Raw genomic sequence first — 17487 nt, 5'->3', positions numbered from 1 at the left:
GGAGTTATATATCAATTTTTACAGTTGCCTTTTCTCTGTGGTAAGCAATACCAGTTTTCCATTTGCAGTAATAAGTGTACGTTTTCCTTTTAAAATAAATGTAAGTTTAAAAATAGTTGATTTAAACGATAAATAAATAATATAGTACTGAGATATGACCAAAAAAATGAAGGCAATTTGCAGATGACTGAAGATTGGGAGACTTTAGGAAACATTATATTCTATGTTCAAGCCAGTTAATTTTCTTGAGTACACGTTGGGTGCTGGGGGGCCGTCTTTTTTTCTGCGTTAGGTACTTTCAAACTCATAACGCAGAGAAGCCACATCTACCACCAATTCTAGGAAGAGGCCGAATGTACCAAGTGCTAAAACAGATGAAAGACAGACTGAGGTCAAGACTAGGTCCTTGTTTGATTACTAGTATCATTCAAGAAAATGCTAGAATATATAGGAACAAAATAACAATTCAAAGTACAAGTAAAAACAAAAACCCAGATTAATTTAGGCATTGTTGGTTGGAGGAAGGGATGTTGATAGGACACTATTTTAGAGATAATTTGCTTTTGAAATTAAGAACAGGGAACATGAATCATTAATTCAACAGGCTATATTCAGGTTCCATACACTGTGGCCTTTCTGCCTCTACGGTTTTCTCTCTTAGTAACCTTGAAGTCACCCTTGGCTTCCCCTATCCCGTTAACTATATCACAGTTAAAGAAAGTATAATAGAGGGTTTATGAATATATAGTCTGAAGCTAGACTGCCTGAGTTCAAATTCCAGTTTCAGTACTCATTCATTGTGTGGATTGTGGTCATGTCACTTAATTTTTCTCTGCCTTCATTTTCTCTTCTGTAAAATAAGGATGTTAATGGTACCTGTACTCTAAGGTCATACCAAAAAAAAAAAGAAACAAAAAAACCCATTGCTACCAAGTCAATTCCAACTCATAGAGACCCAATAGGACAGAGTAGAACTGTCCCATAGGGTGTCCAAAGAGCAGATGGTGGATTCGAACTGCCGACCTTTTGGTTAGCAGCCAAGCTTTTTAACCACTGTGCCACCAGGGCTCCTGTAAGGTCATAGGAAGGATTAAATGAGTTAAATAATTAAGTGGATAAAGAATTTATAACACCACTTGGTACATGGTAAGTACCCAAGAAATGTTAGCCATTATCACCAGTCAGTAAGTCCTGTCCCTTTTGTTTCCTAAAGACATTTTTGAATGTGCCCTGCTAATTCTGCTACCACTGCCTTAGGTTAAGACTTTATGTTGTCACACTCCTACAACTCAACAACAAAAAGACAAATGACCCCATTAAAATATGGGCAAAGGACTTAAATAGACTTTCTCCAAAGAAGATATAAAATGGCCAATAAACACATGAAAAGGTGCTCAAGGTTGTCAAGGTTGTTAATTATTATGGAAATGCAAATCAAAGCCACAATGAGATACCACCTTACACCCACTAGGATGGCTATGATCAAAATAACAGAAAACAAGCGTTGGCTACAATGTGGAAAAATTGGAATCCTTATCCATTGCTGTTGGGAGTATAAAATGGTTCAGTCACAGTATAAAACAGTTTAGCAGTTCCTCAGAAAGTTAATAGAATTATCATATGGCCCAGAAATTCCCCTCCTAGCAATTCCCAAATGCTTTGAACGCAGGGACTGAAACAGATACTTGGACATCAATGTTCACTGCAGCATTATTCACAATAGCCAAAAGGCGGAAACAAACCAAGTATCCATCGAGAAAAGAATTGATGAACAAATGTTGTATATATACATACAATGGAATAGTATTCATCCATGAATACATGTATGAACCTTGAAAACATTGTTGAGTGAAAGTCAGACACAAAAGGACAAATCATATGCTCCTGCTTATATGAGATATTAGAAGAGGCAAGTATATAGAAACATATTTATCAGTCATTATCAGGGGCAGGTGGGAGAGGGGACAAAGGGAAACTCATTGCTTAGGGGACACAGAACTTCTGTTAAAGGTGATGAAAAAATTTGGAAATGGATAGTGGTGATAGTTGAATACGATTGATGTAGTTGATATCACTAAATTGTACATATGAAAGATGTTGAATTGGCAAATGTGTAATCTACATTTTTACAACAATAAAAATATCGTTAAAAGGGCTGACTTTTTGTTATATGTATTTCGTCACGGTAAAAAAGACTTTATGTTGTCACAATTGCAATCGTGCCTTAATTAGTCTTGCCCCCTTCCCACACCCAGTCATACTCTCTGTTTCACTTGACTGTGTGACACACACCTGCTCAATTTTACACACGAAGCTCAGGTGTTTACCTGTGTGAAATGTCCCTGATTCCCTACCATAAGTCACTTAAGACTCCTCATGTGCATTCAGGTCACTTTGAGCATACCTCCACCATAGCACATTTCACATTGTTTTGTGACTGCAGATGTTCCCTGCACTGTGACCACCTAGGCAGAAGAATGTTATGTGAGTTGAATGGGTGGTGTCAGGAAAAGCCATCTACAATTTGCAAAACGAAGAGACCAAGGGGTGTGTGTGTGTGTGTGTGTGTGTGTGTGTGTGTGTGTAGGGTATATGTTCAAAAGTACAAGTAGTTCCCAGCCTATAAATGGTGTGTCTTCTTGTTCTAAAGGTTTATTTACAAACCATATGTTTGGATAAAGGATTGCATTCTCCCATATTATACATGATGGTGAGATTTCTGACCCCTCCCCAAATTTGTATTTAATCTACTTAAGTTAGAATCAACTCGATGGGAATGGGGTTAAGTAGCTGGCCCGTCCCATAGACAGTACTAGCCTGAGCCCTAGGCCTGAGAGCAGAAAGTCGGGAAAGGCATGGTGGATTCTGGACTGATCCTGGAAGACCTTGAGTGATAGAGTGAGCTTTGGTGAGCTTCTTTCATGACTCCTAATGCACCTTTTTTTTCTTTCTCAGTTTTTCATTTTTACATCTCAGTTTTCTATCTCCAGGCCCTCAAAGCCCTCCTGCTGCTAACTTTCTTGAAATAGCACCCCACCCAAAGCTGCAGAGGCTCCAAAAGGCTCTCTCCCACCTGCAGCCCACCCCATTCCCTCAGGGCAACAGCTCTTTGCTATTTGAAGAAACTTGAGTGAACTCATTCACACCAATGTGTGAATAACTGATAAACACCTCATCCTGGCAGCTGTACTTATAATTTTAACAGGCTTCTTGTTAGCTCAAATGAACCTGTAATTGCTGCAATTTTTGGCAGTAGTACAAAGCAAACAATGTGCTAGTGAGAGTGAGCGAGAGAGAGAGAGAGCGAGAGAGAGAGCGAGAGAGAGAGCGAGAGAGAGCGAGAGAGAGAGAGCGAGAGAGAGAGAGAGCGAGAGAGAGAGAGAGCGAGAGAGAGAGAGCGAGAGAGAGAGAGCGAGAGAGAGAGAGCGAGAGAGAGAGAGCGAGAGAGAGAGAGCGAGAGAGAGAGAGCGAGAGAGGAAGGAAGGGTGGGGGGAAAGGGAGAGTAAGTTAGTTCACAAGTGGGTTCACATTGTAGATGATTTGGGGACAGGGAAAGCTCTGGCTAAGAGTTTTGCCTGATTTCCCTTTGCTCTTCACCTCCCTCCCCCACACTGTTCTATGCTTTTCTCTCTTGAATCCACAGATTCACTATAAGCTGTTAGTTGTTTAATTTATTTTTTTTATAATAGCTCCCATCACAGTCCTGGGTAAGGTGGTATTGTGTTTTTTAGTTGTGTGCCAATCTGGGACCGCCTACAGTGGGAAACAGGGTTGAATAGATAGGTGGGGCTGGGGTGGAGGGGAACCTTGAAAATGGAGTCGACAAATACATCCACAAAAGTGAGGAGTCATGGCAGGTTTTTGAATAGAAGGTTGAGATGATGAAAGTAATATGGAAGCCATAATTAATTCTAAATGTTGAATTTGAAATGATGGGGTATCAAGTTCACTCTTGGCTCGTGATTGTTTAATACAGAATGCTATTTTTGGCTACTGTTTTTTCATTGTCCTGGGACTTCTTCCTTTAACTGCTATTGTCTGCCTCCCTGACAGTCTGACTGTTCTCTGTGGCTTGGATCTTAGAGTCTTTTATGACTCTTGAATTTCGACCAACCCATAAGGTTTCTGTGCCCCAGTAACAAAATTCAAGTTCAGTGTTAGCAAAACAAAGCTCCCTTTTATAAGACCAAATTTCTTTTCTTTTACATAAAAGCCTCCAGTCTTTCTAATGTAGAACATCCCAAAATAGTGGGTAATGGTCTACATCAGTTAGCCCTCCCTCACAGCTGGTGTAGACTCACCCCCGCCCCCAACCTTGTTGTAAATAGGCTCTTCCCTATGGGGAACCAATGCTCTTTTATTCTTTGTATTGTTCATTATGTTAATATCCTTAATATGTGTATCCTGCCAGTCCTGCATAAAGTGGAAGCCAGGAAGTGGGGTGAGAAAGGTATTGGAGACATGTCCTTAAACCTAAATTATAATTCTCACATCAGTGCAGTGTATTCATAGTCTTTTATCAAATAAAAGAAATAGGTATGTTTTTCTCTGTTTTGAAAGTTAGGGGGTTTGTTAGCATTGGGCCCTCCTGTGCTTCACCTGTATGTTTTACTCTGCACTGATCCCCGTACCGTTTTAGTTACTAGGCATTGGTGATATGCAGTGGCTTGCTTGTTTGAATTCACTGTTTTATTTTTCGTTCCGTCTAATGGAGCAGTGATTGTCAAACTTGAACTTTGTGGCTTACTATTTCATCATCACTGGTTGCAACAATACTTTAATAGGGTCTAATAGTTCAAGGGATATGCTTTTATCCTTTTCAATTAGCAGTCTGTAGAAATGACTGGCTTTAGGAGAGACTTTCATTTTTTCAGTATTCACTGCACTGGGTGTTGACAAGTCAATGAAATGTGTTTCTTTGGTTTCTAGCTTTCCCAATACTATTTTGACTTGGAAAAATGATTATTGGCACTTACTGAGACATCCAACTGTTCATCCTCCTATCATAAAGTTGTTGTGTATCTACTATGCCAGGCACCCACACACAGGGTGTCGTGGATTGAGTTGTGTCCCCCCAAAATATGTGTCAGCTTGGCTAGGCCATGATTTCCAGTATTGTGTGGTTGTCCTCCATTTTGTGATTGATGTAGTTTTCCTATGTGTTGTAAATCCTAATCTCTGCCTGTGGTTAATGAGGCAAGATTCGATTATGTTGAAGAGGATTAGGGTGGGATGTAACACCCTTGCTCAGGTCACATCCTTGATCCAATGTAAAGGGAGTTTCCCTGGGGTGTGGCCTGCACCACATTTTATCTTACAAGAGATAAAAGGAAAGGGAAGCCAGCAGAGAGTTGGAAACCTCATATCACCAAGAAAGCAGTGCCAGAGGCAGAGCGCATCCTTTGGACCCAGGGTTCTTGCATGGAGAAGCTCCTAGTCCGGGGGAAGATTGACGAGAAGGACTGTCCTCCAGAGCCAACAGAGAGAGAAAGCTTCCCTTGGAGCTGATGCCTTGAATTTGGAGTTGTAGTCTACTTTACTGTGAGGAAATAAATTTCTCCTTGTTAAAGCCATCTACTTGTGGTATTTCTGTTAGTGCAGCACTAGATAACCAAGACACAGGATCTATCATGAAAACATTAATAGGAGTCATTGCAATTGTAATCTTTTATTTATTTCTTATGATTAACATCTTAGTTTTGGAAGGCTAAGGCCTTTTAATGATTTCTTGTTTAACGAATTTTCATCACAAAACAGTTCTTGGGCACAGAAGAGGAAAGAACCTTCGCTGACTTCATTTCAATTATGGAAAATTGCGTTACTACGTGACAGGAGCCCTGGTTGCACAATGGCTAAAGCGCTCAACTGCTATGGGAAAGGTCGGTGGTTTAAACCCACCAGCTGCTCTACGGGAGAAAGATGTGGCAGTTGGCTTCTGTAAAAATTTACAGCCTTGGAAGCCCTATGGAGCAGTTCTACTCTGTCCTATAGGGCCACTATGAGTCAGAATCAACTCAACAGCACACAACAACAACAATGTGTGACAGGCACTGAATTATGTATAATAAAAATATAAGGAAGACCTAACACCATCTTTCAGGAGTTTGTAGTCTAGGGAGGCATAGAAGCAGTTATAATCTACAGTGACAGGAGCTATAATACTCGAAATGCTGTAGGGGGTAGAAAAATTAGCACCTGAGTCCACTAAGGGTTGCTAGGGAAGGTTTCATGGAAGCAGGTATGCTTGAACACTTAAGTATGGCTAGAAGTTTGCTTGGTAGACAAGGAAGGCAGGGGATTCCAAGTGGAGGGAGTATCATATGCAAAGACACTGAGGCATGAGAGAGAATGGCATGTTTGGGGTAAGTGCCAAGAAATTGCTAAATGAGGGATGAAAGAGAGCTCTGTGAATGGGCATTGGAAGATGTTTCTGGCACAGGTATAGGTTGATCATTTTTCAAATTTTATCCTATAGCTTCCATGACCTTTTCCTCTCCACTTCCAGCCATTTGCTACCCTGTGATCAGTATGGAAAGATATTTTTGTGTGTGTGTGGTGTTTAGGGGTCATATTTGTTGCTTTTTCTCCTAAATTAAATATCAATACAATGCAGGGGTGACTAGTGAACAGAAAGGGGAAAAATTGTTGAATTAGGTGTCAGGGGACCTGGATTCTTGGTTTTTAGTTCTCTCAGAAGCTCTGTCACTTGAGCCTAGTCAGTTAACAACTTGATTTCTTCATTAGGAAAATGGGAATATTAACACCTGCACTGCCTACCTCAGGGTTGGGTTGAAAATGATTATAAGACTCTTTAAAATTAAGAGGTATATTAAATTCTTTTACTTGAAATTCTGGTGATTGAGGCTATCTACTGATAATAAATATCTACCGATTACAAAATATTTTGTAGATTGTCTAGATTGAAAAGTAATTGACAAATAGAAATATTCTTACTTTCTCATTAACTTCATGTGTCTGCCCTCTGTCTTGGTATGTCACTTAGCTTATTTCTATGTTTCCAATCTAACATGATAGTTTGAACTTCCCAACAATCGACGTTTATGTAAACAGCAGTCAAGAAATCAAAGGACCTCGTATTGCATTGAGCAAATCTGCTACAAAAGACTTCTTCAAAGTTTTAAAAAAACAACGATGTTACTTTGATTACTAAGGTGTGCTTGACCGGCCATGGTAATTTTAATTGCTTCATGTTCGTGCAAAGGTTGTATAATGTAAAAGTAAGATAGAATAATTGATGTGTTCGAACTGTGGTGTTGGTGAAGAATATTAAATACACAGTGGACTGCCAAAACAGCAAACAAATTGGTCATAGAAGAAATCTAACCAGAGAGTTCCTTAGAAGTGAGGATGGCGAGACTTTGGCTCGCTAACTTTGGATGTCATCAGGAAAGACCAATTGCTGGAAAAGGGCATCATGTTTGGTAAAGTAGAAGGCCAATGAAATCAAGGGAAACCCTCAGTGAGATGGATTGACACAATAGCTGCAACAATGGCCTCAAGCATGCCAATGATCATGAAGATGGGGTAGGAGCAAGCAACATTTTGTTTTTATACATAAGGTCACCATGAGTTGGAGCCAACTTGATGTCAACTAACAACACAACAACAACAAGTACTTTGAATTAACCGTGAATGATTCTTCAATCATTTATGTTACCATATAGTGGTATGACCTGAGTTTTGTTACCTTTTAGAGGTTTATGAGAAGGTTCTAATTCATTCCAGTGGGACTGAGGGGTTATGAAACTTTGGCCTTCTACCTCTTTTGCCATTTTCCCTAATCCAATGACAGTACAGGCAGTAGTTATTAGTAGCAGCAAAAGGCACTCCTAGTCATATTCTTTCCTTTGACCATGTCTCCCCCCACCCCACCCTAATTAGACTGAGTGGTAATAGTCTTGGCATCTGAGACTTCAGCTGAAATATGAACTTCTGGCTTATAGAAATGTGAGCAGTTTCTTACAGTGTAAATTCCTCTGAGCAACCTTGCCTTAGATCAGTAGCTCTCAAAATTGACAGCCTAGGGCAGAAAACTGTAAACCACTATCCTAATCTGAGCCACCTTACATACACCAGAAGAAAAGGGGAAGAATACTGCTTTGTATGAGATAACATGATGACGCTATTTTAAATGGAATGTAAGTGAATTATTTATACTAGCCAAATATTGACCCTGTCATCATAGTCACTAATATTATAAGAGACTTACTTGTGACTTACCAGGACACTGACAGACTATTAGTGATTCATCTGGCATACTTTGAGAACCTCTGATTTTTTTTTTTCCTTTTACAGCCTCTAGCTGAATTTCTTATGTGAATTTGGATAAAATTATTCTAGTCGGAATATAATATGATTGTTGATTTTTTTTATTTCCTGCCAACCCCGAAGGAAATCTAAGCCCTCTGGCAGTTGATCAGTTTTCCACAAAACTGAATGAGGAAATGGTCTGACTTACTTCTCTTTGTTTTCAAACCTATGGTACTGTTGATACATAGTTTTAAAATATTCTTATGAAGACTTGAGGAATTAAATAATTTTTATATCCCTCCAAATTCTGCCCTTTTTGGAAGATACCTTGGGAACAGTATGGCATGCGTCCAAAATCATATTTTCCTTTTTTTGAATTTTTTTCCTTAGAAGTTAGTGGAAAAGAAAGTGGTCAGTTTTTGCACTCAGTAAACAGGAAGGAAAGGTTTAGACAGTTTTTATCTTGGAAATTTTGTAGTCATTGAGAGAATATTTTCAAGTATTAACTGCTTTTTTTTGAAACTGTTGGCAGAATCCTCTTAACCCACCTTAACATGAATTGGTTGCCTAAGATAAAAAAATTTTTTTATTATCTACATGGAACAAAACACCACGGTTTTTGCGTCATTACATAATCTGAGAGATTGCACATACATAAAAAGGAGACAAAGCTGAATGCTAAATGCTAACATCACTGAAAGTTTGAATACTTTGACAGTGAGCATAATGAGGTTCCATAGGGAAAGAACACTAAATATTTATACCCCAGATATGCTTCTCTGGTGAAGCTTCTTGTCTTTGCTTAATTTCCCAACTAACACTATTATATCATAAAAACACCTCCTTCTTAGACTTAGATTTCCTCTTGTGATAGCCCATCCTCAGAGATCTAAACCTTCTGGATCCAATCTTCTACCCTCACTCTCCTATCCCTTTTTGAAGTCTTCATGAATATGTTTTGTTTATTGTATGTTTATTGAATTCTCTTGATTTACTGTAGGTAGTAAAATATAATCACAGTTTTTCCCCCCCTCACAGCTCTCTCTTTCCAACATCCAGGTCCATCATTCAACTACTTTATTGCTATCCCTTTGTCATCAGTTCTCTGGAATTTTTGAACCAGAGCTATAATGTGTAGCGCTAACAATGTTGCATAGTAATGACGGGTTGCTGCTAGACACAGGTCTAACTCTCTTCACAATTCATACCTTTTGCTTTTCAGGCTTGGGAACAGTGAAAAAAGTTGCTAAGATTAGTGTATATTGTGAAGGCTAGGAAGGTAGGCTTTCTTAGGCCTGCACATCCTCAGGCTCTAATAACCTTTGTCCCAGTCAGTGCTGTGTCCTCACTACCTTGTTCCGCTTATTGGGCAAAGGAGCAAAAATATCTCTTGAACATTGTGTACTAAGTGTTAGGAAAAGTGCACAGAACCTGTAATGGAGGTTAAAAAAAAAATGTAGTCTCAAATTACCAGGGAAGATGTCACAGAAAAGAATGGAATTTAAGCTGAATCAGTAAGGATGGGTTGAGTTCAGAAAAGGGAAGAATGGGAGAGATTTCATGCAGGAGGCACCTCTGGAGCAAAGGAGAGAATGAACAAGACATGGTTGTGAGACAGAGTGGAGAGTTGGAGTTATGAAGTACTAGAACAGTAAACTGGAAGAGTAGGTCAGACCAGCTTGTAGTGAGTTCTTCGTGCCAGGCTGTATAGAGTTTATTGATTTGTTGATTGGTTGGTTGGTTGCTTGCTTGCTGCATTCTTTGAGAGATCCACTCATTCAACAAATGGCTACACATAGCCCACAGGATAAAACACAAGCCTCTTCACTGGCATATAAGGTCTTCTATGGTTTTGTTTCTGCATATGGTAAAAGCCACACTCCTCAACGCTATTTACCCTAAATTCTTTCTAGCCATATGAAGACTTTCCCAAACCCCCCACTATGTTGTACTCCCTCAAATCTCTATGCCTCTACACAGACTATTTCTTCTACAGTCCACCTCATGAAGGCCTCATTTGTGCTCAGCTGCAGCACGATATTCGTTCATACTCCGCTGCTGTGGTAGCCTTGGCATATACTACTAAAGCTTGTACGCCATATTTTGTGTTGTCAGTGTACTTCTCTGCTTCCCTCACTTAACTAGGAGCTTCCAGAGAGCAAGGGATGCTGTCTTATTTGCCTTAACAACCATATCACCCAGCATAGTTTCTAACACCTAATAAATTCTTAACACATACTTATTTGTTGAATAAAATATGTATTGAACACCTAATTTACATTAGGTGTAGTGTTATTTACTCATTGCTGTTGAGTCAATTCCAACTCATAGTGACCCTATAGGAGAGAGTAGAACTGCCCCATAGCATTTCCAAGGAGTGGCTGGTAGAATCAGACTGTTGACCTTTTGGTTAGCAGCTGAGCTCTTAATCACTGCATCACCAGGGCTCCAACCGACTTGATAGCAACAAGTTTGTTTTTTTTTTGGTATGGTGTTATTTTAAGAGAGTCATCTAGAAGCAATTTGATAGATAGATTGAAGGTGGGAGATGCAGGGAAACCACTTATGTGTTTTTTGCAAAAGAAACTAGAGGGTTGATTCCTGAAAAATTGCTAAAGATAAAAGGATAGGATATAATGACTATTAGGGGCAAGGGAGAAGGAAGAGTTAAAGATAATGAAGATTTAAGAGAATATGAAAATAACAGGTTACTTTCAGGTATTTTTTTTTTCTTTTTTTTAAATGCGTTTTCTATGTCAGATCTCCTGGTGTTAGTAGTCTTTGCCTCACTTCACCTCAGTGTTAACGATCAAACTTTGTGCCTGTTCAGCTTACTGGAACTAAACACAAGATTTTCGTGGTTCTAATCTTCATATCTGATCAGGAGTTTAGATACGAAATATAAATAGCTCAATCACGCTGACTACAATTTCCTATCAAGGGAAGGTGTGCATAGATTTTTGAATGCAGAAAGCCTGTTTCTGCTTTTGGGAGCTAAAACTGAAGTGTTATACCAGACAGAGGCACTGGGGTGCGCTACTATGTAGCAGAGCCTAGCCGTGCATCACAGCTCTTAACTTTAAAACTCCAGAGAATTTGATGAGAGAGGGATCCACAAGAACATGACAAATGATGAGAGTTCAAACCTTAAGAGAAAAATGGGCTTATTGGTAAGAGACCTTTCTTTTCCTTTATTTACTGCTGTTATTTGTTCATTAAAATAGCAAGCCTGTTATTTGCACATGTGGCTGTGAAGCGGTATACAAAAATCAATTTTATGTGTATTGTAGAATTCAGGAGACATATTGGTAACCATGAAAAAATCATAGGAAGCATGTGTGAGGCTTGGTGTTTTTCTTTCTTTTTTTTTTTTTAAATCTAGGAAAATTTTACTTGATTTCAGACTGTGGTATAGCTTTATTTATATAGCTTCAATGTACTGCAGATTAAAAAATATATCTATATTTGAAAAGTTAAAATAAAGAATAGTGACTTGTGTAGAGATATATAATTTCACCCAGTTACCAGAAGGTGGCACACCAGATTCTTCTTAAATACACAAAGAAAAGGAATAATACTAATAGGAATATAAAATAAGCTGTATTTAAAGATATTTTACTGTATTTTTAGGCAAAGAAGTAATATAATTGTTATTTTTATTTGGTGAAGCTGCCCCTAATGCTAAAACTTGACAAGGGTGCATTTAACCCATTGTAGACTTTTATGATGCAAAAATAATAATTTTTATATGTATAGCATTTTAAAAGTAGACTTTGAAATAATATTGTCATTAAGGAGCTACTGTTTGGAATTTACTAGTCTAAAAAAGAAATACTTCCCACTTACCCTGTGCGTAGAAACTCATTAGATTTAGGAGAACATTTTGGATAAGGTCTTTTTAAAGATACTGTTAGACTATGACTTTGATTTAGTTGTGACTTTAATAATTCAATAGGGCTTGTGAGATGACCCAGGAAAAACGAAATGGTTCATTTTGAAGAAAAGGCTAGATAAGGCTACTCTTTACTTTCTATAAGCTAATAACAACAGAAATGAAATAAATGGAAATAAATTCATTTTTGTGCAAGTACTCCTCAAACATCTGCCGCACACTTTAATTTTTTAAGAGTGTTGACCGTTGACAGCATATACTGCAGTGCTTCTATAGTCATCTCGAATTTTAAAGCTGCATTCCTGAGACAGTACCAGAACTGTGTCTCTTCAACGTTGCCTTTTGTATTAGCCCAAAGGAGTTAGATATATGACAGAACTTCATAAAAACAAAATCTCCTGGTTAGGAGACAGTACATCTATTTATATGTTTTTATTAATTACAAGCAGTATGAAAATAAAGAAAATTGGTAGTAAATGAACGTAGAAGAACATTAGCCATCTGTTCTCTGAAAGCTTGAAATGTGTATCATTTGCTTTCAGGTTTTTATGACAAAACAGTATATCAACAAAGAATTGACCTTTCTAGCTTTTTAAGCGAGAAAAAAAGCTAGAAAATGACAAAGCATTCCAAGCGCTGAGTATGTATTTACTGGAAAAGTATTTCTTTGGGTCCAAATTTGGCTAGTTTAGTCTCTTAGATCAGCTGCCAATAAATATTGTATTTAATGTCAATCTATATTCCACACTTTATGAAACATAAAGAGAGCTTCTAAAAACAATCTTATGGCTTTCTAGTTAAACCTTTTTTTTTTTTTAAGTTAATTTGGATATTTTTAAATTGTTCTGTGTGGTCTTAAACTGTTCAGGATTTACAATACAGGGTTTAGTAATTTATAGCTAAAATATTTGTGGGGTATGCTTTGAAAAATCTGAACTGAATACAATAGAGCCACGATTAACCACATTCTTTTTTTTTTTTTTTTACACTCCACTTTCAGGAGACGGAGGCAATTGTCTTTAAAACAAGCCGATTTCAAGGATATATTCAAAAAATCAACTTCAGGGTATGTCTGAGGGTCTGCATTTTCTTCTACCTATCTGTCAATGAGAATTTGTTTTCATAAAAAAGACCCTGAGATACTAGAAGACATTCTGTTATCAAAGAAAGTTTCAATAATGTCTAGGGTACTGTGTTTATTAAGACAAAAAAAGGATAAAATTTTTTATACCACAGATTATCATACTGTGCTTTATATTTTTCACTGGGCTTTTATGAACATAAGTTCACTTGGTTTTCATGACATTTCTGTGAGACCGGCAAGGAAGGTGGCATTTTCCCTGTTTTACAGATGAGGGAAAATAACAATGGAAGTCACAAAGCTAGTTTGTGGCAGAGCTATACCGTATCACAGGTGCCTGAAGCTTAGCTCTGTCCTTCTGCATTCTACCTCATGGAAGAAGTTGGAAACTGATTTTCAACTTTTAAAATCTGTATTGCACCATCAACATATTTTATATTGCCTTTGTTTTCTAATTGCTGCACTTCACAATTTCTCCCTTTGCATCTGTCTGCTTGTCTGCCTCTGTGACTATTTATCAGCCAGCTGGAGACTGCTTTCAGACTCGCCCAGACCTGGAAGGATCTGGAGTGTGGTGTAGGGCAAGATGATGGTTGTGGGCAGTGCCGGCTGGCCACTGGTGCCCAGAGGGCAGCTTTTGCGTGAAAGCCAGGAAACAGGCTAGAAATGGAAGGGGAGAGAAAAGAAAGAAAAATGAAGGTGGAGGGGAGGGGAGGAGAAGAAATACATCAGGCCTCAGTAACAGGGTTAGCAATTAGAAGCCACAGGGAGGGTGATAAGCAGCCAACACTGATGTCCTGAAGAAGGCCAGGGGCTGAGGGAGAAAATACAATCTCACTGTAGCTCTGTAGCTTGAGCAAAGGCTAACAACCTTGACTTTAAAACAGTGTTTCTGGGGTACTTGTTCAAGCTGCAGAATACTGGGCCCTACTACCAGACTTCTACATTTTAAACATTCACCCCACGTGATTCTTATGCATGCTGAAGTTTATGCCTTAGAGGTAGAGGGCTTTTATCTTGGAGAGTAAAGAAAAGAGCCTCCTTCTGTAGTGTTTGTGTTCCAGGTCTAAGGCCTGTCAACCAGAGCAGGTGGGTGGGGAGCAGGCAAAGGTGAGGAGTGACAGCTACTACTTGCATAGCTTGCTCTGTCTACATCTGAAGCATATCACAATGGCTACTGTGCATTATGGTGACTGTGAGGGGTTTGTAAAAGGCCACCGGGTCCATTTTAGACCCTCGAAGAAGGTAAAGGGCAGGAAGATTTCCACCAAAAGGTGAAAAATAAGTAAGTTTTGATATTTTGAAGAGTTAGCCTCTCCCAATTGGCTTCAATTTAAAATAATTTTAAAAATGTCTAGAAAACTAGACTAGCCAGGGTTCTAAAGAGTTAAGGCTTTACTGTAGCAATGTATTCATGCTAACTCATTTTTCATATGTGAATATTGAGTCTGCCTGATTAGATTGTAAGGGCCTTGTGGCCAGGGAACATGTGTTACTTTGTATACTGGTAACATTTAGCAAAGTCATAATTTCTCAGTATTTATTGATGATTGAACTAATTCAGCAAGCACCTCCTTTATAGGTTTTGGGCTAGGCATAGGGAGTTGATTGATTTGGGTATTTGGGAAGTTCAAGCAGTCTTTCTTACATTGTCAGTAATGACTAATAAATTGAGGAGGCCACAACTGAAACAAATGCATTTGAGTTGACGAATGCAAAAGCGTGGTCCTAATCAATAAAATTGCTAATACTTGTTTCCTGTTTAAGAGTATCGGTTTAAGTTAAGTCTTGCTACCTCTTTCCCCTTATTGAAATACAAATTAATATATCCTGTGCTTTATAAACCTGAAGCTCAAAATTTGGTATTTTTGGAAACCCCTAAACATAAATATTTTTGTTTAGTGACTGAACAGTATCATAGGAATTCAAACAAAATGGCCAGACCCTGTAGTGGAAGACTCCTAAAAATGCTCAACATTGTCTCTGACTTAGATAGAGCCAAATAAGGAATGAATGAATAAATATACGCTAGCTGGAGGGAAAATGTTTTTTACTCAAGTGTTACATAGCTTCAGCATTCCATAAGAAATAACTGGTTATTTAAAACAAAAATCTGATTATGAAGACATTAAGTGGTTCTAAACCTATTATTTGAAGTAAAGAGCTTTAGAAAAGCAGTCAGGAAAACCCAGATTTAAGTTAACTCTAGCTTAAACGTAGGGTCAACCTAGAAGATGAATTCTATTTTTTATTCCCTAATATCAAAAATTTTTTAAATATCAAAATAGTATTTACACTCGTTAGTATGAGAGCATGAGATAGAGGAGAAGAGATGCCCCCCTGCATTGGATAAACATTGCATCCAATGGTGATAAAGTTAGCTTTAACACTAACTTGGTTTTAGATCACGACACATGAAAACTGTATATAACATGACTTAATGATGTTTTTACATGATAAGATTTTAATTTGCTAAATGTGTTTTGCAGGCATAGTAATTTCAAATTGCACACTTTTTGGCTAGCTTCTGTAACTTAGACTTACCACCATATACTTGGCATTCTATAGAATAGCTGCTCTTATACTTTTAACTTGTTTTGTAGAATTTAAAATGACCAAAGAATTCTAAATTAGAAAATGAGAAGGATCTTGAGTCATGAAAATAGAGGTATTGGACAGCTTTTAAGTCTCTTGGGCACAACCATAGTAGACAAATATTGTGACTATAAACTACACCATTACGAAAGCTGTTGGACACATTATGGCACAAGTCTCAAGTGTGAAGTTGAATCTTTTTTTTTTCTTTTGATGTATAAGATTTCTCCTTTCATTACATAGTTAAAACCTTTTATTTTCAGTTATTCATATTATGTATTTCTATGGATGTGTGTGTAGAGAGTTTAAAGCTTTAATGATTTGACTTAGGAAATGATTTTTTAAAAAATGCAATTGATTATAAAGGTCCCTTTTTCATGGAAAATGTAAGTAATATTGTAGTTGTATAATCTTAATGAGTTATTAGGATTAGCTTTCCATGAAAACTGTCCCTTTCTGGTTAGCCAAACATTATTTTATTGTGATTACTCTGTAGGTATTTGTAACCAAGATTTATTATATATACTCAGGGAGAGGAAGGATGGGCTAGCCAGGTAATCTCCTAGGTCTCATTTCAGTCTCTAACATTTATGGTGTACATGTTACTGTTACAATAACTCTTTGGATAAAAGGATATAAATGTAAGTTCTTCAAATAGTAACTTTATTTCATTATTGTGAGTTGGGATGTTGAGAAATAAGTCTATATACCATTCTAAAGATTTTTCAGAACCTCAGATTTTTATAAAAGTACAGGCATTTTTGAAAGAATATAAAATATAGCAAAAGTTCGATTTCTTTTACTGGAATGCCTTTTGATTTTGATATGTGATGTGCTTATTATTTAAAAGGTTTTCAACTGTCATAAAAAAACATTATTATATATTGTTTACTCTTACCAAAATAGTACAGGATTTACAAAAATTCAGATTACTTACATTGTTTTCATGTAGTTTTTGTAGTCTGGCTTCTGTATTTGATGTTGCCACAATTAAGACAAAGTAGTGAAACTCTTTGAAAAGTTTTACATGAAAGTATTTTTTAGTAAATGAGGCCATATTTTAAACTTTTAGTATACACTGTATATTGTAAATGGCTTTTTATTTTGATAAGTATGCAGATTTAAAGTACAGGCACATCAGAAAATCTAATGATGGCTTGGCTATTTTATTTACCCAAGGTAATTTAAGGAGATACTTAAGAAGTTGCTGAGAGATGACTAAACAGATTAATTATCTCTATTTGCGAGAAGGAGGTGAGAACAGCGTTCTTTTCATTAGCACAATCCTTCATCACTACAAGTAATGCATTTCTTTTATTTAAGAAAAGATGTATTCAGGGTGATTTTCTTCAATACATACTTATTTTTAACAAGATAATGTGCATATTTAATTTTTTTATTTTAAGGACTTTAAAGCCTAAAATTATCAAATTAACAGATAAATATCCTTTTTACCTGAACTCTGCTTTTAGTAATAGCAGATTCAATAACAGTATTTATTAAACCTTCTAGGACATACCCAAGTTTCAACAAGAGTGATTTAATTAATCACCCTTCTGCTTATAAGACTGCCTTTCAATTTACTCAACAAATACTTATTGAGTGTTTTCTAATGTGTGAGGAATGGTGCTCAGTTAGGTGTGTGAGT

General features: G+C 37.4%; 1 protein-coding gene across 30 annotated transcripts in view; it reads left to right on the top strand.

Annotated features, from left to right (window-relative positions):
- Positions 1–17487, top strand: part of KLHL13 (kelch like family member 13) — a 171171-nt gene that overhangs the window by 91118 nt on the left and 62566 nt on the right. For 20 of the 30 annotated variants that reach the window (XM_064278696.1, XM_064278705.1, XM_023553893.2 and 17 more), the window contains one exon: positions 13164–13229. The exons of 7 other annotated variants lie outside the window; for them this stretch is intronic. Coding sequence is in view for 17 of the 23 variants with exons in the window: in XM_023553893.2 (XP_023409661.2) it covers positions 13164–13229 (66 nt within the window). In the remaining 6 variants the exon portion in view is untranslated. Of the gene's footprint in view, positions 1–14; positions 11442–11673; positions 12804–13163; positions 13230–17487 lie in introns of those variants that run through there. 3 more of the 30 variants (XM_064278695.1, XM_064278698.1, XM_064278701.1) reach the window with 3 other exon arrangements.

The sequence above is a fragment of the Loxodonta africana genome, chromosome X (assembly GCF_030014295.1).
Source record: "Loxodonta africana isolate mLoxAfr1 chromosome X, mLoxAfr1.hap2, whole genome shotgun sequence".
NCBI classification, from domain to species: domain Eukaryota; kingdom Metazoa; phylum Chordata; class Mammalia; order Proboscidea; family Elephantidae; genus Loxodonta; species Loxodonta africana.
This window is presented reverse-complemented; position numbering and strand designations above follow the sequence as displayed.